At 54.5% G+C, this 24,261-nt stretch overlaps 1 protein-coding gene across 1 annotated transcript in view; it reads right to left on the bottom strand.

The window, feature by feature from the left end:
• The window catches only part of LOC111152816 (c-Maf inducing protein), a 225,080-nt gene extending 215,307 nt beyond the window's left edge, over window positions 1–9,773 (bottom strand). Inside the window, exon 1 of the mRNA XM_022511473.1 lies at window positions 9,449–9,773. Within this exon, the coding sequence (XP_022367181.1) occupies window positions 9,449–9,748 (300 nt within the window). The 5' untranslated portion in view covers window positions 9,749–9,773. The remainder of the gene's footprint in view (window positions 1–9,448) is intronic.
• Between the last annotated feature and the right edge of the window lie 14,488 nt (window positions 9,774–24,261).

Here is a 24,261-nt window from a genome sequence, read left to right as displayed (position 1 = left end):
CCCCCCCCCCCCCCGCCCCGGGGGCCCACTCTGGCAAGTGATCCCGCCTCCACCTTCACGCACGCACTCTGGAGGCGCAGCGCCAGGAGCACTCCCTCGTGAACGCAGCTCCCGGGAAACTCCCTCTGCACACACAGTATCCAGTACTCGACTCGCAGACTTAGTGCCTGGTACGCACTCTACAAATACTTGGCATTCACTTCCCAACACCAGTTCCCTGAACTCACTTGACAAATTCACGAAGGAATGTCTGCCAAACACCAGCAGACAGGAAACTGATGAGCCCACTGACTCGCAGCTAAGATGTTTCTGCAAGAGGCCGAAATAATTCTGATACCCGTTGGATGTGCATGTACCCATGGACATGCGCACCCACGCATGGGGGCAGGCCTGCCCCTGCCTCTCCGCTCACCCTCCACACACACAGTAGGTAGACAACCCATGTCCCTGCAGTCACAAACGCGTCGCTCCGTTCCCTGCAATACATTTTCTTAGCCTACTTTACTCTCCACCAGAGAGAAGACTGTGAACCCCCTGACCTGCCACTGAGCTCAAACCCAGGAGCTAGAAGGGCTCATGGTGTTTGAACTTCCCTTCCAGAGCATGTCCTCGAAGACACCCAGACCTCTGCGGTGTCCCAGAAATGCTGGTGGGACTCCTCACCATTCCACGGCCTCCTTTCCCCAGGGCCCTGTGCTCAGGAGTTGTCATATCACAAAGACGTGACCAATAGAGCGGCCAGACCTACCCGCGGCTCAGCTCGGTGCTCTCTCCCTCTCCCACCTCCCGCTCAGTGAGACCTAGGAGGGAGGAGAGGGGCAGCCAGTGACACAACAGGCAGGAGCCCGGCACCCATATAATCCAGCTCCAGCAGGGCAGAATCCGCCACTGGACTGAGCAGAGCACTAAGTAAGCCACCTTGTGTGAAGTCACGCAGATCTGGGGGCTAGCGGTCACCGCAGTTAGCCCACCCCCACTGACGCCCAGCCCCGCCCACACGGATGGATCCATGGCCCCTCTGAGCCTCACACAAGCCTCTGCTGGTGATCACATGCACCTGGTCTGGACAGTGAGCCAAATGGGGGTGGGGGGACAGGGAGGCCAGGCCTGCGTTTCTCCAGATTGTGTACTCCTCTCTGCAGCTTTTCCAGGCCTTTAAGAGCTTGGGACTGGTTCAAGACACCCAGGAAAGGACTACTAGTTCCACTGTTATCTTCCCTCTCCTGATGACCCCACCTGAGCCAGAGCCAACCAGCCCAGCCCCAGGAAAACATCCACCACCCTCCACCTGAGTAGCATATAGCTACCTACCCAGGTACTGGAGAATCTAGCTCTTCTGCTTTCCTCTAAAGTGAGTTTACTTAGCCTAATCTGCTTATATCCCTTTCTCGATCATATCATTTCTGATAACAGCTTGAAGGCAGGAGGGCCAATGAAAAAAAAGGCAGAAGGCACTGGAAGGTTCTAGAAGGCACTGGAAGGTGCTGGGGGGTAGGAGTCCTGGGTGTGAATCCCAGTCCCGCTGCTGAGTCATTTGTAAGGGTCTCTGAGCAACATACTTCCCCTCACCACTTCCCCTCCCCACCCCAGCAAAATGCTAGAGGCAAATTCAAAAATTAGTGTTCTAGGTCCTAGGACCCTTATAACTCAGGATGGACAAATGCAGCTGGTTTTTAAGTTTCGATGGGCTTTGTAATTTTTTTTTTAAAGATTTTATTTATTTATTTATCAGAGAGAGAGAGAGAGCGAGAGAGAGAGCACAAGCAGGCAGAGAGGCAGGCAGAGGAAGAGAGAGAAGTAGGCTCCCCACTGAGCAAGGAGCCCGATTCGGGACTCGATCCCACAACCCTGGGATCATGACCTGAGCCGAAGGCAGCGGCTTAACCAACTGAGGAAGGAACCCAGGTGCCCCTGGGCTTTGTAATTTAAGAGTCTCTTACAGGGACGCCTGGGTGGCTCAGTTGGTTAAGCAGCTGCCTTCGGCTCGGGTCGTGATCCCAGCGTCCTGGGATCGAGTCCCACGTCGGGCTCCTTGCTCGGCGGGGAGCCTGCTTCTCCCTCTGCCTCTGCCTGCCATTCTGTCTTCCTGTGCTCACTCTCTATCCCTCTCTCTCTCTGATAAATAAATAAATAAAATCTTAAAAAAAAAAAAAAAAAAAAAACCCATTCTCTTTAAAAAAAAAAAAAAAAAAAAAGAGTCTCTTACAGCACTGCTCCAAAAGCAATTCACTTCTATTGAGAGGAAGCCTGGCTAAATAAAACACACACACACACACACACACACACACACACACACACACACACACCCCAGAAGCTCTGGAATAAAAAAAGCTCAATGGGGCTGGGAGCTCCCTGTATGCCCAACGACTTGCACATTCTGGGTGTTCATAAATATTTTTCAATAGATGATAACAGCTCCTAAAAGCCAGAGGTAATAACAATTGTACAGCAATTACTAAATGCCAGTCCAAAGGGGAGCCCGGCTAGCTCAGTCGGTAGAGCATGAGACTCTTAAATGCCAGTCCAGCCACTTTACCAGGTGATTTCTAAGTACAATCCAACCTCAGGGCCTTTGCACTTGCCATTCTCTCTGCCGGGAATGTTCTCACCCCCTTCCCTGACTGCCACATGCAAAACAGCAAGGTCGCCAGTCTCCAAGCTCCGGATACCCCACCTATCTGCCTGTTTTGTTTTCCTTGGGACCCCTGTCACAGCCAGGCAGATTTTACATCTCCCTGCTTAGTGGTTTATTATCTTCACCCACCCCACCAACAGGCAGGCTATGGGGGCAGGGTGCTGTATTCTTCGAGGTACCTAGAGCAGTGATATTTATCTGTTGAATAAATGCATGAATGAACTGCCATGCCTTACCTCACTTAACCTCACGGACAACAGTGCCAGAAGGAAATCCCCAGAGTCCGAATTTTACAGGTAAAATACAGACTGTTAGGTGACGTGCCCAAGGTCACCCAGCAATTGGAAGTTGCGAGGCGGGATTCAGGCTCACCGGTCTGACCACTCCACTGGGTCTGGTTGTTCTCCTCCAGTCACCTCACCACACAGCCCAACACGGAGGCACCTGCACGCGGCAGGTGTAAAGAAAGGGCTACTGAACACGGGTACCAATTCCTGCACCAGAAACCTTTCCTCTGAGATCTCCTTTGCCTCGGGACACAGGGACAGCACACACAGGCACGCGCCGAGTGCACACATGCGGCTCATCACCCTTTGGTTATGGCTCTGCTGATGTCAGCAAAGCTTCCCTTCCAATGTGCACTGCCTCCCTCGGCGCCCCGCTGAACTCACTGGGTGCTTTGTCATCAGAGCCAGGAGTGGGGAAGAGACATTCTCACTTCCTCCCTTTCTCTACCCCGGGGCTGGGCGGCCTGGCTCCCATCCTGGGGAAGCAGGAAGTCTGGGGACAAAAACCATGCTCTCAGGTGGAGCAGGAAACAGCCAGCCCCGGCCACACAGACTCCTGTCCTTGGGGCACAGGTCAGCGTGACTGCTCAGAGCCCCCGGCTCACCTGTGCTGCGCTCCTGGGGGGGGCCAGGTAGGCGGACTCCCCAAGGGGGCTCCACGGCTGGTGACATGAAGCCAGGTGGAAGCATGACTGCGGGTGGCCATGACCCCAGGCAACACTGCCCATCCCCCTCTGGGGGAAGGTCTGCTCTTCCTTGCAAAGCATTCTGGGACTAAGTATTTGAACCCCCCCCCCCAAAGAAGCAAAAAACATTCAAATTATCCAACCAGGAACAACTCCACTGAAGAAAAATGGAAAGTGTCTTGTTTCAAACAGCAAAAGAGCGGGTCTAACCTAAATGTCCCGCCACAGGAGACGGTCCAGCAGCATCACATTGCCACCACAGAGCACCGTGACAAAGAGGAAGGCGGCCGTGTGCGCACAGATCTGGAATCATCTCCAAAATACACTGTCCAGTGACCAATCATGCCCAGAACGGCATGTAAATGGCCAGAACGGGCGGCAAGGATACAGAAGAAATGGGTAACGGGACTGCCTACAAGCAGGAGAACTAGGGGCCACAGGGGCATGAAAGTAGTATTTTTCCCGGGTATGTCTTGTTGTACCATCTGAATTTTTTTGATGTGGGTATTATTGTTGCAATTTTTTAAAAAAAGAGCTTTGTGGGATGTTTAGTTTAAAGAAACTAGACTGTGCTCCCGAGGAGTCTGTCTTAACCTGCTTAACCTGCTTAACCTAACTTTCCCAAAAGCACTGCTCATCACAGGAGACTTCGCTCTGGAGACTGCCCACTTTCAAACAGTAACAGTCCTTGCTACTTGCGCAGAATTTCAAGAAGCTCTCTCGGGGCAATTAAGAAAACGCACATTGGGATGCTGGCCCCTGCTCGTAGTCCTACCCACCCGGTAGGACTTGGAACTATCTCCAAACCTTACAGCAACCCTATAAATGAAGTAGGATTATGCCCCCCCTCCAGATGGAAAAAAAAAAAAGCAAGGCCCACCAAGGGAAAGCCATGTGCTAAGAGACACACAACCAGGGAAATCATAACCTTAGAATTCAGACCCAGTACCATGTGATAGCAGAGCCCAGGCCAGCTCTGCCCCATAGTGGGGACGCCCTAAACCGTATCACATTCCCTCACTTAATCTCACTTAATCCTTTAATCGAAGGCATAATTCAACCACCTCAAATGTCTATTCCACCAAAACACCAAGAGGGTGCCCTCCACGTGGGCCCAGCCCGGCTGGCCCGGAGAAGAGGGAGGCCACTCTGATTACCCAAGGCTGGCAGTAAGGAACCCTGAGACAGCTTCTGTTCTCAGGACAACACGGCCGCCAGGACACCCCTAAGCCTCACCGGACACAGTACCCCAGAAACGCCCGCTCTCGGTGTCAGGCGAGTCGGCAGGTGCAGGAGCAAGAGGCGCCAAGCAGAAGCCACTTGTGGGCCATGGAGCCCGAGCCAGTAGCACACGCCCGTCTCCATCGCCAGTCTGGCAGCAAAGCCCAGATGCATGCCACATGCCCCCACCTGGACTGGCACGGTTCCGCCTGCAATCAGAAAGAGCGCCTCGACTGTACTAGGCAAATGGCAGCATCAAACTTACACCCTCCTTGAAGTGCATTTATTTATTACAACCTGGGAGGGGAAGAACACACTTGCTGTTTATGGAGAATTTAGATTCTTTTCTCCTCTTCTGTCTCTGGCCCCCGCCCTACCACCCCTCCAATCAGACATGTTACCCTGGAAACAAACTTGATAGACCCAAAATCTTAATGACAAATGGTACTGAAGGAAACAAAAAATTATTTGTGTTTACTCGCCGCCGCAGAAAACATCCAATAAACGAAAGGCGGGAAGGATGGACAGACAGGAGCTGGGTAAGCGACAAAGTGGAAAAAAACAAACACGCGTGCACACACACATGCAGACACATCCCCGTGGGGCCCGTGACTACCCCGGAGGACACAGGCTTTCATTCTCAGGCGGAAACCACGCCGTGGGGCTGAGCTCCCCACTCGGCACTGGACACCCAGCAGGTGCTGAGTTAACAAAATCCAAGTTCAGAAGATTACTGCCCCTGCACCCCGCCCAAGAGAACTCCTAATTAAAGAGACCGACAAGGATTAAGGGGACTTCTCTTTTCTTTACCATGATAAAAAGCCCAGAAGAAACATTGCCATCGGAGGAGCAGAGTGTAGAAAATTTAAAAGCAAGTCACTGAGGAATTCAGGCTTGAAAATAAAGAAGGCCACGGCCACCTGTGCTCCCACCCCTGTGCTGTTTGGTCGAGGAATTGGATCGGACCCACCACCCTGAGACGCCATGTGCTGCATGTGATAAAATAAGGTGAAAGGAAAGGTAGGCAGCTTAGTTGTGCTTCTTCGGCGCGGAGAAACAAAGCACACAGACAAAAGCCCTCTTCCAGCGGACAAACATGTCTAGCAGGTGATCAAATTCAACCCACACATGAGAACAGCAAAATGGATTCTGGTCGTGTGGACCCGGCTGCTTCTGCAGAACTCCTGGCCCTTGGCTCCAACCCACACTACAGTCGGCAGCCACGAAAAGCCCAAGGGGGCCAGGGGAATGACAAGTCTGGATGCAAAAGGGGAATGAGGCACCACGTCTAGGCCACAGTCTGGGCGGGACCGCAGGTGCGGTCCTGTGTACGCCAGGGAGGGGGCGGACTCGTCCCAATCACCCCTCACACGTCAGCCAGGTCACTGTCGCCTTTGTGTTCCTTCTTTGTTTATGAGCACTGGGGATCCAAAGTCTCCAGCACAGAGTGCCTTGGGCCCAGCGCTGTCACAGGCCATGTCGGGCACACGGCTGGCTCTGCGAGGATTTAATCAGTAACTGGCCCAGGAGACTGGCACCTGGGCAAGCTCCAACCCGACCCCACAGAAGGCAAAGTTTATGGCCAGGCCAGGAGGTGAAGGCCACCAGCCCCAGGGCCTCAGGCTAAGCCCACCTCCCCAGCGGGGAATCAACTGAGGTCCACCTGCGGGGTGGGCCCTGCTGGAGTAGCCTACTGGGGTTGGGGGGTGCTGGGAGCCTCCATATGTGTCCACCCTAGCCCGATGCAGCTGTGGTCCTGGAAGCCTTTATCTCTGACAACAATCCAGTTAATTGGATCAGTGTAGACAGACTCCAAAGATGGTTTGGGCAGGAGCGTATTTGGTTTATCGTATTTGGTTTGTTTATCGGTTTGAATCCAGATCAATCACTCTAAGTCTTGTTCCTGAAGCCCACGCAATTAACCAGATAATTACCAGACGGTTCTGAGTTGGGCTGTGCCGATGGATTGATACACGGATGATGGACATTTCATGAAAGGATTTGACCTGCTCCGGAAACATACCTGATCATACCTTGAGGCTGGGCCGGGGGACTCTGCAAAGCCACGGGGCTGCACAGGGCTTTTGCGGTAGTGAACGACACTGAAATTCACCTTTGTTTCATTTGGGGTTAATATTTCTCAATAGCGTGCTTGGGCCACACTATAAAATGCAGACAGATTACATAATGCCCAGGCCTCAGGGAAACCCCTCCAGGGGTTCCTTTGCTTCCCCAGGGCCTGGACACCAACCAGGTGTCTCATGATGGGACAAGGTCCCTGGTACAGTTCCAGTCCCACCTCTGCCCTGGACGCCACTGCCACAGCCAGGAGTGCCCTCAGCAGCCCCCTCCACACTCACAGGCCCTGGCACAGAGAGCCCCGCAACCCACTGGAGCCCACCAGGGCAAAATTCAAGGCCACCCCCTGCCCACAGGGCCCAGTGGCCACAGGCGGAGGAAGGGGGGACTGGCCAGTCCATCAGACACTTGCTCATGGTTCCTACTTCCACATTTCCGACCCCGCCGCAGCAGGGTTCTACTGAGACAAATCTTGTTCTACGGATGGCCTTCACCCCCGGTCCTGAAAATCACAGCTCCTCACCAGAGAGGGCCAAGCTACGAAGGTGCCACCCAATTCGGCTGGTGAAGGTGGTGCTGGGGCCTCTGGCTGCTGGAAAAACCAGTGCCCAGCCTCAGTCTTTGCTTCTGTCCTCTCCTAGATAACTCTTGAGCAATCAGTCACTGGGGGGAAGGGGGCCTGGAGCCTCCAAAGCCGGCTTCCCTCCCAGACCATGGCCAGCAGCCCCAGAGCACGCACTCCCGGCTTCTCCCATGGAGGGCCACTGTGCCTCTCAACCACTTCCTCTCCCCTCCCAACTCCCCTTCATTTTGACGGGTGGGAGGAAAACAAAAACACTCCCCGGAAGCAGGGGGAAATTCGGAAGCCGGGTTGGGGGGCTCCTGATCCCAGGCAGGGAACTATTAAGGGCACTGGTTCCTGCCTGAACCTGAAACACTGCGTGCTGGTGAATTCTCTGAGGTTCTCTCTCCACGGAATGAAAAGCCAAATAAATGCCCAGGCCTGTGGCTTTGGACGGGTTTAAGAACATGCATGAGCCTGAACCCGGGACCGGACCGCCTCACGGCAACCAGCGATCCTCCCTGAGGAAGAAGTCTTTGCAGATACTGCACCAACCTGCCCACAGGAAAGACAAAAAAATAGGTGTTCTAAGCACGTCGGACCCGAAATTCAGAATAAGAGTCCTCGTGCGTTTCAGTGGTCTGGGGAGGGAGGAGTGGTTTCGAGGAGTAGGGCTGCTTCTGCTAACTTTCCCCCCCTCCCCATTCCTTGGAGCATGTGTCACAGCCTGTGACACACTGCCAAGGGAACATGGATGCCGGGGAAATGTCTACACACGCTACATGTTTGTGACATGCCATGGAAGCGACACCCTGTTTCCTGGCTGGGTTTTCTTGGCACAGGTGTGGGCAGGCACTGGATTCTGCCACCTCCACCCCCCACCTCCCCCGGCCCCAACAACCGTGCTTAGTAAACACGATCACGATCACGGCCACCCCAGGGGGTGTGTGTATTCTGGGGAAGACCTGCCACCTCTCCACAGAGAGGACGGGATCCCCTCAGCAAGGCTCAGGCCCAAGCAGAGCTGGTGCTTTAAACTGTCCTTGTTTCAAAACACAAAGCATCCTGCTCAGCCTCCTGCCAGCCACCCCCATGCCCTACGACCCCACCACAGCTGTCTTTCCCCACCTTGCAGATTTGATTTCAGAAACACATCAATGACTTCTCCTCTCCCTCTCATCCAGCTGACCCAGTCCCAGCCATACATTTGAAACAATAACAGTAACAAAATATAACCAACCGCAGAACACACGTATACACACCCTTCACAGACAATGCCAGACCAGGGCCCCAAAGCCAGCTTCCACTCCAGAACCTGACCACCCCTAGGTGGGGAGGAAACAGTCCGGGACCCCTGGCCCCTCCCCCTCCTCTTCCAACATCCCAGCGTGCGAATGAGATTTTTCAGAAAGGGAAGCACCCAGTTTTGCCTACCAGCCTGAGCAGGAAAAAGACAGTAAAGCACAGAAAGCACTGGCTTCTGGAAATTCTTTGGGTTTGGGGGTTTCGAGGTTGTTAGGTTTTCTTTCTTTATGGGGGGGGGCTTGTTTCGTTTTCCCCTCCAGCGCAGATCCAGATGGGCCGCGGGCTTTCAGAAAGGGAACCCCCACCACCCTCGGAGCCCACCCCGGTTCTACCCCCCGGTCCCATCCGTAAAAACACTAGCTAGCGCTGGGTCCGGGAGGTCCGCAGATGCCCAGGCTGGGGTGGGCCGGATCCGGTGCAGAATTCCGAGGGTCTCCCCGAGCCCGCCCGCTGGGCATAAGCCAGCCCCGAGGGCAGGCCAGGAGGGGGGCGCCGGGGTCCCCCCGCCAGCCCCCGCCCGGGCCCCCAGGCCGACCCGGCACCCCCGGCGCCCCGCAGGCCCCGGGCTCCAGGTGCAGCGGCGGGCAGGGGGCGGCGGCGAGAGGGGGCGCCTCCCGGCCCCGAGGCGAGGCGCGGGGGTGCCGGCGCGCCGCCGCCGCGCAGAGCGACTCACCGTGGCGGACGCCAGGCTGTTGTCGGCCAGCGTTAGGTGGTGCGGCTCCCAGCGCCTCAGGAATTTCGAGGTGAGGATCTTGCTGAGAAAGGTCCGCGGGTGCCGGATGACACAGACCTGGATGTCGCCCTCCTGCAGCAGTTTGTACCTCATCCCGTTGCACAGCAGAAGGGCCCGGCGGCAGGGCACGGCGCCCATCTTCGTGCCCTCGGGGGCCGGCACGTCGCCCCCCAGCAGCGGCTTGGTCTCCTCGATCTGCCGGGGGTCGCCGCCGCCGCCCGAGCTGCTGGTCAGATCCATGGCCGGCCGGGCCGGGGAGGGGGCCGGGGGCGGGGAAAGGGGGCTGTCCCGGGCTGCCGGGGCGGCGGGGCCCCCGAGCGGCGGCCCGCACCCCCCCCCACCGCCCAGGAAGGTGGGGGGGCGTGGGGCTGGGGGAGCGCCCGACAGGGGAGGGGCCGGCGGGCGGCCGGGCGGCCGGGCGGCGGGCGGCCGGCGCTCGGCGCTTCCTCGCGGCTGCGCTTCCTCCTAGCTCGTCGGCTGCATGCTGGCGGCGGCCGGAGCGGCGGGCGGCGGGCGCGGACGCGGGGCAGCGGCGGGGGCCGGGGCCGCGCGGGCGGGCGGGCGGGCGTGTCTCGGCCCCGCCGCCCGCTCGTGTGTACTGTACGTGTGTCTGGGCGGCCGTCCGCGGGCGAGTGTGCGGCGGGGGCCGCGGGGGCCGGCTCAGTTGAGAGATTGCAGAAGCCGCTCGGCGCCCGCGCGATTGGTCCCCGCGGGGTCATGTGCCCGCCCCTCTGACGTCAATGGCGGCAACGGCGGCGGCCGCCGCGGCTTCGGCCTCTCGCAGGCGGAGTCGGCCGCCGGGCGGGGACGCGAGGGGCAGAGGCGCGGCCCGACGGGAGGGGGCGGCCCCTGGGGAGGGGGCCGCGGCGGGCGAGCCCCGGCAGGCCCCGGGCCGGCCCCGCCCGGAACGTGGGGGTGGGCGGGGGCCGCGGGGGCGGGGCGCGTGACGTCACGACGAGCCGCGCCCCCGCCGGTGCCCAGGCGGGTGCCCAGGCCGGTGCTCCGGCCGGTGCGGAGCGCTGCGGCCCGCCGGCCCCCGCCCCAGCCGGCCGGGATCGGAACCGTCAGCGCCCTGGGACGTGCGGACGCGGGCGGCCGACGTGCACCCAGGTGCAAACCCAGGGTCCGGGTTTGGGGAGGGGGGGGGGGGCGGGGCCGGGCTGGGGGGGCGGGGGCGGGGGGCTGGACCGCTTCACCTCTGACACCCCCTGCACAGCTCAGGCTGCCCACCCGGCTGGCTAGGTGGGGCCATAGGACAGGGATGGTTCCTCGAATTAAAAATGTCCTCTCAGCTCTCCGGGTGATGAGCTCACACTGCCCTGTCTCAGCCTGCCGGGCTCTGAGAGCCCCCCGGCCTTTCACAGATGTCTGCGGGCCTCGGCCCCGTGTGGTCCTCAAGCGTCCGGAGGGAGGGGACAGACTCCCCGGCCCCCCTTCTGGTGCCCCTCGAGTCTGACCCCTCTAGGAACCTAGACAACAAGGTCCCTCCCCAAAGTTCCTGGGCCCCTCCCCTTGTGCCTGAGCCCCAGCCGTGCCAGCTGCTTTGCCTCTCCCCTCAGACCAGCCCATTCATCCCTGCATGGGCAGGCCCAGCACAAGACTGGGAGAGGATCATACTGGAAACACCCTTGTGTTCCAGTGACACCCAGTGTCACCTCGGAACTCCAACTCTGAAACAAAAACGTCTTCTTTCTGCCATCAGGAGCGACACCTAAAGCCACCCAGGGAACGCTTGGCACCTCCACGGGGCGTTCTCACAGCCACATGCTTCTGCCCTTAATACCATTTAAACCCCCAGATTTTTGCCTTTTTTGTTAAGGGAAGGTGCCTCTGTAGTGATTACATGAATGTGTGAGTGTGTGTTGAATTGCATGGTGAATGCTGGCACCTTGCCCACAGCATCCCTGTGCTGGAGATTATCCCCTCCCCACTCTCTCCCAAGAACAGGGAAGATGGAGGGGCTCCTGAAGGATCCTATCCCTGAGCCTGACCAGGGCCAGGAATGGGGGGTGGGAAGGGCGCACAGGGCCCAGCATGTGCCCCGTGTCAGGAGATGGGCAGAGCTGTTCCCTCCTCCTGGCCCCGGGGGGAAGGCAGTTAAGTGAGAAAATGGGGAATTGGTCAACTCTCCACAATTTGCTGGCAAATTCTGTTCTTGGAATTCTGAAGTTTACAGCCTTGAGACAATCATCAAGCAAGAAAGGGTCCAGCCCACGCCCCCACCTCATGGTATAGATGTGGATTCAGAGCGTAGTTGTGACCAAAACCCTCAGGCCATCAAGGGGTGGGATTAGGCCAGCTGTTCCAACCCGTTATGGAGCTCTTCCTGTATGCTAAGTGCTGTGCGTGCATACACCTGTTCCTTCTCACAGCAACCATCATATACGTGCCATCACCATTCCCTCTGGCAGACAAGGGTACAGAGAGGCTGAGTAACTTGCCAGGCTCACTAGGATCATCAGGCTCAGAGTCTACGACCCTAAAGCAATGTAAAGGCAATGACCATGCTGTGCTTGGGCTATAGGAATGGCAAGAGGACCGTAATCTATACTGTGGCACTGGGGTACGTGTCCTGACTCCAGGAGGCCTTCAGGAGTCAGGTAAAGGGCAGAGGTGCTCCTGGAAGGGGAATGGCACATGCAAAGGTAGAGACATGGGAGATAGTCAGCCTGTCCAGGAAGCTGCATGCATTTGCTAAAACTTACAAAGTGCCCTGGGGTTACAGGGCAGAGGCCTAAGAGGTGAGAAGGGGCTGGGCAGGTAGTGCCCTGAAATGCAGGTCCAGGGACCAGACCTCCTGTGAGAGCTGCAGAAAGCCGCCACATGGACCACGTGTGGGAGTGGCTTGTAGATATCACCTTCATAAGGTCACTTGTCACAGCATGACATGGACAAGGTTTGCAGAGGGGCAGCCTGGAGACAGGGAAGTCAGTGGGGAGGCTGCGGAGAGGACCCAGGAGGGAGATGATGGGGGCCAGCATGGAGTCGTGGAGGAGGACAGCCAGAGCAGCTGCTGTCCACCTTCGGGACATCCATAGACCCTCCTCTCCCCATTCAAGAGGCAAACTCGAGCAGAGTGAGATTTACGAGGGTGCAGAGAATCCCTGATTTCTTCCGGGGCCCTTCCACACATCCTCAGCACTGCTTGGTACTGTGGGTGACTGGTGAACGTTACATAGGAAAGTTAGGATTAAAAATGAGCAGCATTCAAAGTGCCAGGTACTACGTGGGGCTTTCATGTTCCTTCTTCTTCCTTCCTCCCAAGGAGCCTAGAAGGCAAGAATCACTATCATCCCCATCTTAAAGTGAGGAAGTGAAGACTCAGAGATGGTCAGACAACTGTGGGAATCCAGCCAAGATATGAACCCGTAATTCCGTTTGACCTGAAATTCCACGTTGTCCCCACTCCATCTTTGCAATTTTTTCCTGCACAGGTGCTCAGGGGAAAAGTGTTGAAATCAGCTGAGGTCATCCTTAAATACTATTTCTTGGTTTTCGTTTGAAGTCAGTGACACGGAGCCCCCACGATGCTTCAAGAAGAGATCCATGAAGGCAGAATCCAGCGGTTCCTGGCTGACGGAAGAGCTAGCTCGGTGCCTGCACACAGTCAGACCTCAACAAATGGGCAGTGACTGACCAGTTGATAGTCACACTCACCTATTCCCTGGGGCTTGGGCATGTGCAGGCAACAGGACTGGGTCCGTGCATCGGGCAGCGTCGGTACTCTGTGGGTGATATGCAGAGCCCCTTGCCTCCCACTGTCCCAAGTTCCTGACCTAATAATCAAGGAGTCTAGCTGCCAGATTCCCCCGAAGCCCCTCCCTGCAAGTCCCCAACCTCCATAGGAGATGCAAACTGGTCGAGTTTCCACGGATGGATCACAAGTTGTCCTTGACGTCACTGGATCCAGACCCTCCAAAGGACAAGCGAGGCCCCTCCTGGGCCACACGGGTGGAGAGCCCACTCACTGTGGCAAAGCACAGTGCTAGGAGCTGGGGTTGTAGTGAACGACAGTGGACTGCCGTGCGCTCTCATCTCCACTCCTAGTGCCTGAAGTCTCCCCCTGAGCTGAGAGGGGAAGGACAGAGCTGGCTGCCCTCAAAGGAATGCCATGAAGTGGCAAAGTCCCTGCTGGGGGAGGAGAACGTGGGACTGATGGCCGGCCCCGGTAGAGGTCCCCCACACCACCCTCTTCCAGCACTCCTGCCCCCTCTGGGGGACATGCCTGGAGCTGGGTGGTCTCCTCCTTGGCATGCTTCCCAGTGGAGATCCCCACCAGCCTCTGCCCAGCCCCCATCTTGCCTCACTCCAGCACGAAACGGTGCACGAACCCAACACCCTCTACCCTCCAAGAGGGCAGGGTTCATTCCAGTTTTGCCCATCACTGTGCCCAGTGGTTTACTGGTAAATGTTTAACTGTCAGCTGACTGAAAGAGCATTTGGCTTCTCTGGTGGAAATACTCCCCCCATGGCAGTTTTCAGGCTCCCGAAGCGCATCACTGAACAGAAGTTGGGAAAAGAGGCAGCCCATTGTAGGGTATGTCTGCCTGCAGATACCGCGTGCCAGGATCACACCGCAAACAGTGGCTGAGGGGCCAGATTCCCCTGGTGGCTGGCAAAGCATAAAATACCATCTGGCCCTTTTACACATTTGGAGACCCCTGCAATAGACATCACCTTCAGAACAGAGATACTAATAGAAATAGAATAATTAGGAAGTGATGAGTTCTGGTACCTTTTAAAAATATAATTGTACAGTGGCTAACTGAACATAATAAAAAATATATATATACACATAATTGTAGCTTTATATCATTTAAGCTTGTTCAGTGGCTGTTTGACAACCAACTGGAAAATTTTCTGAAAAACCAACAAGCAGCTCTCCTGAGCCTGTGTAGGGTCAGCTCCAGTAAGCCTGTGTCTAGGGCCTGGCCGGGAGGAGAAACACAGCATTGAACGGCTGGAAATCAATGCCAATATTCAAACTGCTAGGCCACACTGCCCTGCTTCCTTCCTTCATTCTTTCTTTTGATCCCATTAAACACCTAGCTGTTTGTGCCTCCAGAGGGCCAAGGACTTTGCCAAGTTCCATTAGTTCTTCTTTATCCGCAGGGGATACGTTCCAAGACCCCCCACACAGACAGTACCAAACTCCATATAGACTGTTTCTCCCCACACGCAGATACCTATGATAAAGTTTCATTTATAAATTAGGCACAGTGAGAGATGAACAACAATGACTAATAATAAAATAAAGCAATTCTAATATACTGTGATAAAAGTTATGTGAATGTGGTCTTTCTCAAAACACCTTATTGAACTGTGCTCCTTCTTCTTGTGCTGATGTGAGACGATAAAATGACTACGTGGTGAGAGGAGGTGAGTGATGTAAGCACTGACATAGCATTAGGCTACTATTGACTTTTTTAAAAGATTTTTTTTATTTGGGAGAGTGAGAGAGGGGCAGAGGGAGAGGGAGAAGCAGGCTCCCCATCGGGTAGAGAGCCAATGTGGGGCTGGATCTCAGGGCCCTGAGATCGTGACCTGAGCTGAAGGCAGACACTTAACCGACTGAGCCACGCAGGTGCCCCCGCTACTGACCTTCTGGCCATATGTCACAAGGAGGATCTTCTGTTCCTGGATGGGAGTTGACGGCGAGTAACTGACAGCACAGATAAGAGGGGCACTTCTGTGCTGCAGACCCGGCTCACACAAGATTCTGCCCTCACAGAGCTCCTAGCTGAGTGGGGGGAACCAGACACCCCTCCCTTCCAACCATCTCCCTCCCTGAAAAGAAAAAAAAAAAAATCCCAGGAGGAAAACCAACTCCTTGCCCTTCCATCTCCCAGCTGTATTTTGTTGATTTACCCTAAATTGGGGTGGTAACAACCTTTTCCCAGGTCGTAGACATCAAATGAGATCATCGATGTTGGGCTCACGGCCTGGCACAAAGCAGACACGTTGAATAAACTGTAGCTATCGGACACGGCTACCGTCCGTGTTGAACCCACATTTCCCCCGGCGCTGATCCCCGACTTTCCATCCAGCCCACTTGTCCCGACCTTCCCCACCTGCTCCACGGCGGGGGCACAGACACTCCCGAGACAGCCTCGCTGCAGGGGTTTCCGGCCGCGGCACTGCAGGCACCTGGGGCCGGAGAGTTCTTCCTGGGGGCAGCCGTTGTGCCTGCCGGAGGGGCGCTTAGCAGCACCCCGGCCTCTACCCACAGACACCCGCAGCAGCCGTAATCCGTGACAAGCACAATGTCTCCAGGCACGGCCACCGTCCCCTGGAAGGCTTAATCACCCCTCACCGCTGGCTGAGAAGCCCTGGTTTGAAGGAAGGCGTTTTCCCACCCCTCAGCCCAGACACGGGGCTCGCTGGGCATCCTGTCGGCTGCGGTCTGGGGGACGTTCTATGGTCCACACACACGCAGTGGCATGTCCTTCCTCAGATGCCATCTCCTGGGGGCTGGAAACAACGCAGCCGGCTTTATCAGACTGTCAAGGAACACGGGGACCCACGGGAGGGAGTAAGTTGCCACCTGTTTTAAGTCGTGTTTCTGGAGCCAATTTCATGGCGTGAGGCGATGCCAAACACCAAAAGCAGGAGACAAGATTGTCCGTAAGTGGTCCCAATCCTGTACCTCCCCACGGCGCTCTTTCTTCGGGGGCACTCTCGGGAAGCTCCGTCTGGAAACTCTGTCTCAAAACCGCACCAGCCCGGAGAGCATTCCCAAACCCCACTTCTACCAGGCAAGACGCGCCAGCGAGATGGAACGCACGCTCCATCCCAACGGCATTTAATGTACTGATCAAATAATAAAATGTGCTTATTCTCCTGCTACGAGGAAAGGAGTCATGTTTTCATCCTGAAGTCGGTGAATAGCCTCCTCCCCTCTTCTGAGCTCCTGTGAAGTCGGCTCGTTTTCTAGGCTTCTGGGTGGGGAGGGTGGGGGAGGGGTGGGAGCAGGTTTCCTCTTAGCAGCCTGTGATACTGGGTAGTTAAATGACCGCGCGACACACACACACACACACACACACACACACACACACACACACACACTTCTCTCGTTTCAGAGGGCAAAGCTGGGCATCTAAAGAACATGAAGTGCCATCCTCTTCCCCTTCCCTTCCTCGTTTTCACCAAATAATTATGCCTGAGGTTCGTGAAAAGCATTACAGAGGATCGCGTGTTTATCTGGAAGTATTCTTTCTAACACACAATCAGCTGATTGATTGATTGAGTTACCCACACACAACAGAACCTTCACAGCGGTTATCTCTGGAGTGACGGATTACAGGTCATTTTTTCCACTTCTTAAGTCCATGTTATTGAAGTATCATTTACGTGAAATAAAACACACCCACTTTAAGAGAACAGGGTTGATAAGTGTTGAAGAATGCATACACCCATGTAACCACCATCTCCATCAAGATAGCAACACAGAACATTCCCACAACCCCAGAAAAGTTCCTCTGTTGCTCCTTTGAGCTGACCCCAGCCACCCGCTTCTCGTCTCAGGCAACCCCTGCTCTGCTTTCTGTAACTATAGATAGTTCTACCCCTTCTTGAACTAAATAGAAATAGAATCAAAAGAGGGGCACCTCGGTGGCTCAGTCGGGTAAGCAACCAGCTCTTGGTTTTGGCTCCGGTCATAATCTCAGGGTCCTGGGATCGAGCCCCGTGTCAGGCTGCTCACTCCACAGGGAGTCAGCTTGAGAGTCTTTCCCTCTACCCTCCCCTCGTGCTCACTCTCTCTCTCTCGCTCTCAAAACTAAGTAAGTGAATCTTTAAAAAAAAATAAATAGAGGGGCGCCTGGGTGGCTCAGTGGATTAAGCCGCTGCCTTCGGCTCAGGTCATGATCTCAGGGTCCCGGGATCGAGCCCCACATCGGGCTCTCTGCTCAGCAGGGAGCCTGCTTCCCCCCCTCTCTCTGCCTGCCTCTCTGCCTACTTGTGATCTCTCTCTCTGTCAAATAACTAAAATCTTTAAAAAAAATAAAATAGGGACACCTGGGTGGCTCAGTTGGTTAAGCAGCTGCCTTCGGCTCAGGTCATGATCCCAGCGTCCTGGGATCAAGTGCCACATCGGGCTCCTTGCTCTGTGGGGAGCCTGCTTCTCCCTCTGCCTCTGCCTGCCACTCTGTCTGCCTGTGCTCGCTCTCTCTCTTTCTGACAAATAAATAAATAAAATCTTTAAAAAAAAATTTAAAAAATAAATAAATAGATAAACAGAATCGAAAGATACATACTCCTTCGGGTCTGACCTCTTTGACTCAGCATGACTGTTTCTAAGCCTCATCCAAGCTTGTGTGGGTTTCATGGTCTCTTTTGTCGCTGACTTACTATGTCCATCATGTGGATGTAACATGGGTAAATATTGTTTTCTTCTTTATGCTTTCCACCCCCCCCCAATATTCCTACAAGCATGTGTTGATTTGCCTTAATTTTTGAAAAGAAGATCAGCACCATTTGTTTCCTGTTTTCTTTTTTAAATGCACGGGGACTTTACGAAGAGCCCAAACGCAAGGCTGCTCTCGGCCCGTGGAAATGGATGCCTGGCACCGCTACGCAGAGGACTGAAGGCCACGGATCATATTTTTAAAAATAAAAACCACTGTGTTTTTCAGATTAATTGCATCGCTCTCCCACACCAGCCTTTGCGGTGAGCTGCTCAAATTGGCCAATTTAAATGTGACCTCACATCTTTCCCCTCCATCCGCTCTGAGTCCGTTGCTAAGAGGCAAGAAAGGAAGTATCGGGGGGAATGTGTTGCATGTGTGGAGTACCTGCCGCCCCCCCCCAAAACTTGCCCACATCCCCCTTTGCGCACTGGCCCCTCCAGACAGTGCTCAGAGGGGCGAGAACGATGCTCTCCCCACATCTGTAGAGCAGGAAGCTGAGGCGGACCTGGGTTTGTCTCAGAGCCCGCAGCAGGAGAGTGTGAGGATGCCCTCCAGGGGCTCCCGGGAGGACGGCAAGGGATGCTGGTGGCACAGACTTTGGACTTGGATGCCCACTGGCCACCTGCTTAGCTGAGCGACGCTACCCAACCCTCTTAACTCTCTGACCCTCACTGTTCCTCCGCGAAACAGAGATCCCATAGTGACCTCCACCATTGAGCTCGTGAGACGACGTGTGCGCAAGGCTGAGTAGGAAGTCGGTGTGCTCCGTCAGTGGTCGGCGGGGACGGCTTCTCACTCCTGGTCTGTTCTTTCTTCGATCATAAGCACCGGACTAGAACTGACTCCAGCTTGCCCGGCCACAGCGAAAGGAGGGGACATTCCCTGCAGCCCCAGCAGAGACGTGAGAAGCCAGCGTCCAGATGTAGCCAAAATCTCAGCAACAACAGAAGCCAGGGCAGCTTCATGAAGAGTACAAATCAGGGGTGTCTCACTGAACCCCAATGGCGTAAAGGTAGCCGCATTTCAGAAAAGGCAAGAAACCAGGGCCCAGAGCCTTCTTTCTGCTTTGTGTGTCTGCATTTCTCTGTACCACCCTCCCCGACCCCCCTGCCCTGGGTCCTCTTGACGATGTCACCTCAGCATGAGAGAAGGTAGACATTTGGGAGACCAGCTGGGATCAAACTAGGATCTCTTTGGCCCAGTTCCAAGGGAAGGTCAGCTCAGTTTGGGCCAGATGCCCTCCCCCAGCCAGGGTCTGAGTCAAGTTCAACCAACATGGTTGTTGACAACCACTCCCTAAATGTGGGAAGGATGGTCATACAGGTCACGGTGAGCCAGACAGAAACCCCCGCCAAGAAATGTCTTATTACAAGAAACAACCGCCTCTTTCATTGTGTTCCCCAACTATATGCATTTCTTTTTTTTTTTCAAACAGTGAAAAATGCTTTACTGATATTTGTAACTATAACTATGCCAGGAAAAATATTATTAAAAATCAACAAAACATTGCAGAAACAAGATAAAAGTAATGGACTAATCTGTTTTAACTATAATGCAGTTTTTGAAAAAGGGGGGAAATTATGCCTTCATGTTGGTCTGGCGCAGTAATGAACGACAGTTTCCATCTTTAAACCTTAATTTTGTCAAAACAGATCTTCTGCACATATTCCTGTTTTGCCAGATTTGTCGATCTACCTTCCCTTCCTGTGCATTTCTTTTTTTAAAGATTTTTTTTAACTTATGTATTTGTCAGAGAGAGGAAGAGAAAGATAGCACAAGCTGGGGGAGCAGCAGAGCAGAGGGAGAAGCTGAGCAGGGAGCCCGATGTGGGGCTTGATCCCAGCACCCTTGGATCCTGACCTGAGCCAAAGACAGATGCTTAACCGACTGAGCCACCTGGGCGTCCCTGCATTTCTTTATCTTATTAATAATCATAACAAAAAACCATAATAGGGCTTACTGTGTGCCAGTCACTGGTAATAAGCACTTTGCCTATGATGACGCTTTAATCCTCTCAAAAGGGCAATGAGATTTATTTTGTCCATTATACATACAAGAACACCGAAGTACAGAGACCTTAAGCAACTTGCCCAAGATCACACCTGCCTTCGGCCAGTCTGGTACCAGACCCGATCTCTGACCATGTGTGTTACTATTTTAGCCCCAGTCATGCTTTTTTATAGTTCCTCTGTTAGCCCAAGTCTTTCAAAATGAGAGAAGCAAAAAAGGATGAGGAAGGAGAAGATGTAATATGTAACATTTCACAGAAGCACATAACAGCAGACAATGGAAGACACTGGAGTTCTGCCCTTGGTCTCCCTGTTGCCTTCCGAGCTGGAGCGGGGGTGCAGGTGTGGTCGCGCTGCCCATGCCTCTCTGCACAGCCCTGTGACTCTTCGCTGGCCTGCGACCACTTGGGGCAGGACCTGCAGCTTCTCCACCTCCTTCCCTGTCCCTGCACACAGCAAGGTTCGTGGTTGTGGAGAACATGTGCCTCACCTCATGGCCCTCAAAACCCTTCTAGAAATAGACAAAGAGCTCAGTCCAAATACGGTCGCTGCGAGACCTTAGGAAAAGGGGGTTTGTGGAAAGAATGTCCACGTGAGAACCCAGCCCACGAGGAGCCACCAGCCAGGCCTTGGGAGGAGCAGGCATCACGGTGGGGTCTGCACAGAGCCTCCTGTCTCCCCTCGTTCTCTCTGATCTCTGTGGGAGTCCGCGGGGCCCCTCACAGAACACAGCCTCGCCTATGTGCCTGGCGCCGGGCCCCACATGGCCACCTCACCCCAGGCCCCCAGGGCTAAATCGTCACCATCTCCCACTTTCCCATCCCTAAAAGTCCATGTAAAGAATCTCGTGACCTGGCTAGACTTGATCTGGCCAGGCCCCTGGGTCTCAGGTTGCAGGCCCAGGGCTCAAGCAGGAAAGCACCTTGCCTGGTGTCTCCCCAAGAAAAGGGGCCAAGCCAGGACTCTGGTCTGTCGGCGCCCGCATGAGTTCTGTGGGCTGCTGTGACAGAGCGGACCAAGGCTGAGTGCCTTGGACAACAGAAATGTATTCGCTCCAGCTCCAGAGGCCTCAAGCCCCAAATCAACGTGTCAGCAGGCCTGGTGCCTTCTGAGGGTAAGGGAAAGGATCTGCTCTGGTCCAGCTCCTGGTGGCTCGCTGGCATTGTTCCTCGGCTTGGAGATGCCCCCCTCCCCATCTCTGCCTTCATGGTCAAGGCGTTCTCCCTGTGCGTGCCTGTGAGCAAAATTCCTCTTTTTATAAGGACACAGTCATATTGGATCAGGGGCCCACCCTACTCTAGCATGACCTCATCTTCACTCAGTACATCTGCGACAATCCTATCTCCAAATAAGGTCACAGTCTGAGGTCAGGGGGGTTAGGACTTTGCCACCTAAGGGCCATTCCGTGCTGCCCGCGGCCAGTTCGCCCCACAACACGCCTCAGTCCCCAGGCTCCGGTCAGCCCCGGAGGGCGTCGCTCTTCCTGTTTTCTCTGGAACAGGCACCGACATAAGTCTGCCCTACTGTCCTCAAGCTGACACCAGAGCAATGGTGATTCAAGGGGAGCCACTGCGGGTGCCCGGGGCGGGGCGTGACTCGTCTCTGCTGGGGCACGTCTGGAGACTTCCTGTAGATGGTCAGCCCATTATCTGTGCTTCTGCCTCAGCTCTGGGTCCACGAGGCAGCGTTAGTGGCATGAAGCCTGAACAGCACACATGGGGCTCAGGAACCCTTTCAGCATGCGCCACGATGACCTGTGAATCAAAGCCAGCGGTGTGACCCCTGACCACATGGCTTCACCATGTTGGTGGCTGACAGGTGCCTGGGTCCTGGACCCATCATTCAGGCAAGTGGGTTATTTCGATATTTACTCACTTTCAATTTTGTTTGGATGAAAATCTTAAGCAGATTTCACCTAGAGGTTAATTGGCCAGATCGACCCTGAGTATTTCAGAAGCCCCAGATCTGGATTAAGGGTGGAAAGTCGGCCCTGCCCATCCCTCCGGCCATGACAGACATCACCAATCCACCGCGGAACCCTACCTGAGATCACAGGCCAGGAAGTGGCAGGGCGGGGACTAGAATCCGGGACTGTGTACGCTGGAGTCCGTGTACTCTTTGCACTTTGATTTGGTGACTCACAGTTTTGAGCCCGTCCTTGCGTGCTGGCCTCCTCGTAAGGGAAAATGCTAAGGGGGTCATCAGTGCGTCCAGATCCTAGAGGTCACAATCCTCTCCTTCACCGCCGAGGAGCAGTCAGCGAGATGGAACATCTGCCTTGCCAGAGCGGAAAGAAACCACCAGGGTCGTCTGTCCACCCCTCCTATTCTGCAAGTGGGGGAAGCCAGCCTTCGGAGAAGGTAAGGAGCCTTACCAAAGACCACGTGGGTGGCAAAGCCAGGCACAGAGCTCCTGACCCCTCACCCCAGAGCTCCCTTCCGCCAACTGCTTTTCTCCTCCAGTGGCTGATGGAGGACGCGGTGTTTCTCATCCTGCTGATTGCTGTCTGAGTGCATGGTGTCGGCTCCCTGGGGAGGCTCACTTTCCTCTTTGATCCATCTGCCCCAACCCACTGAAAGCACACCGTGTGGTTCCTCCCTATCCCTAATGATATATGCCTTTGCCTTCACCCTCTCCTGGGATTCCTACAGCTTTCCCCCACGTCCCTTTCTTTCCTCTGGGCCCCCCCTCCTGGTATCGCATCTCTCAGCCCTAGGGAAGGGCCGATCCTGGCTCCTGCCCCCTATTTCCACGGAGCCCCTCTGGCTCTGGTTCCCACTCCCACGACCCCCTTGTTCTGCCACTGCCCACGGGGTCCTTCCTGGGGGCCTCACGGATGGGGCAGGCCCAGCAATCTAGCTGAGTGCACCCTTCTGCGTGGCCACAATCCCGGGCAGCTGTGAAAAGTCCTCACAGTCCAGGGACTTTTTAGAACTTTTTACCTTCTTTACAAAAATGATATATTTTCACTTGGAAAAATAATCAGATATTTGTAATTTAAAAAAAAAGCAAATGAGGCACATCTGGGCAGCTCAGTGGGTTGACTCTCCGACTCTTGATTTCAGGTCAGGTCATGATCTCAGGGTCGTGAGCTCAGCGTGGGACTCTCCCTCTGCCCCTCCCCGCCAACAGTCCTTCTCTCTCAAATAAATAGAATCTTTAAAAATAAATAAATAAATGAAGAAAGCAAGTCATAATGAGTATTAATTAAATACCTACTATATTCTAAACACAATACGCCTGTTAGCTCTTTTTATCTTCAAATGAGAAATTCCGCAGGACAAATGACACGGTTTCTTCAGCAAATAAACAGCAAAGAAAAAACATGGAAGAGGGGCTAGCATTTAGATTTAAAAAGACTTTATTTTTTTAAAGATTTTATTTATTTATTTCACAGAGAGAGATCACAAGTAGGCAGAGAGGCAGGCAGAGAGAGAGATAGAGGAGGAAGCAGGTTCTCCGCTGAGCAGAGAGCCCGATGCGGGACTCGATCCCAGGACCCTGAGATCATGACCTGAGCGAAAGGCAGAGGCTTAACCCACTGAGCCACCCACGCGCCCCGATTTAAAAAGACTTTAAAGTGCTTTCTGCTGTAGGGAGACACATGACCAGGCACAGTCATAGGTCAGCCCCTGCGTCTGGGGCATTATGCCGAGGACCCACAGTAAAATGTACCACCTTTGCTGGATGTTGGAACACTGTCCTAATAAAACACTGGGGGAAAGGATGTATCAGCCAAATGTAATATGTGGTCCTTGCAGCTCCTGATTCGAGCAAATCAAATTAAAAAGGCATTTATGGGACAATCAAGGATGATTAAACACTGATTAGGTATTAGATGATCTCAAGAAATGGTTTTTTAAAAACTTCTAGGTGTGGGGCACCTGGGTGGCTCCGTGGGTTAAAGCCTCTGCCTTCAGCTCAGGTCATGATCCTAGGGTCCTGGGATCGAGCCCCACCTCGGGCTCTCTGCTCCACAGGGAGCCTGCTTCCTCCTCTCTCTTTCTCTGCCTGCCTCTCTGCCTACTTGTGATCTCTCTCTGTCAAATAAATAAATAAATAAATAAACCTTTTAGGCGTGATCATGGTGTTGTGGCGATTCTTTTTTTAAAGAGTCTGGGATTCGGGGGCGCCTGGGTGGCTCAGTGGGTTAAGCCGCTGCCTTCGGCTCGGGTCATGATCTCAGGGTCCTGGGATCGAGTCCCGCATCGGGCTCTCTGCTTGGCAGGGAGCCTGCTTCCCTCTCTCTCTCTCTCTGCCTGCCTCTCTGCCTGCTTGTGATCTCTCTCTGTCAAATAAATAAATAAAATCTTTAAAAAAAAAAAAAAGAGTCTGG

Source organism: Enhydra lutris, unplaced genomic scaffold (assembly GCF_002288905.1).
Source record: "Enhydra lutris kenyoni isolate GAN:26980312 unplaced genomic scaffold, ASM228890v2 scaffoldscaffold30, whole genome shotgun sequence".
Taxonomy (NCBI): Eukaryota; Metazoa; Chordata; class Mammalia; order Carnivora; family Mustelidae; genus Enhydra; species Enhydra lutris.
Note: the sequence above shows the minus strand (reverse complement) of the source record. Positions and strands in the feature narration are given on the sequence as shown.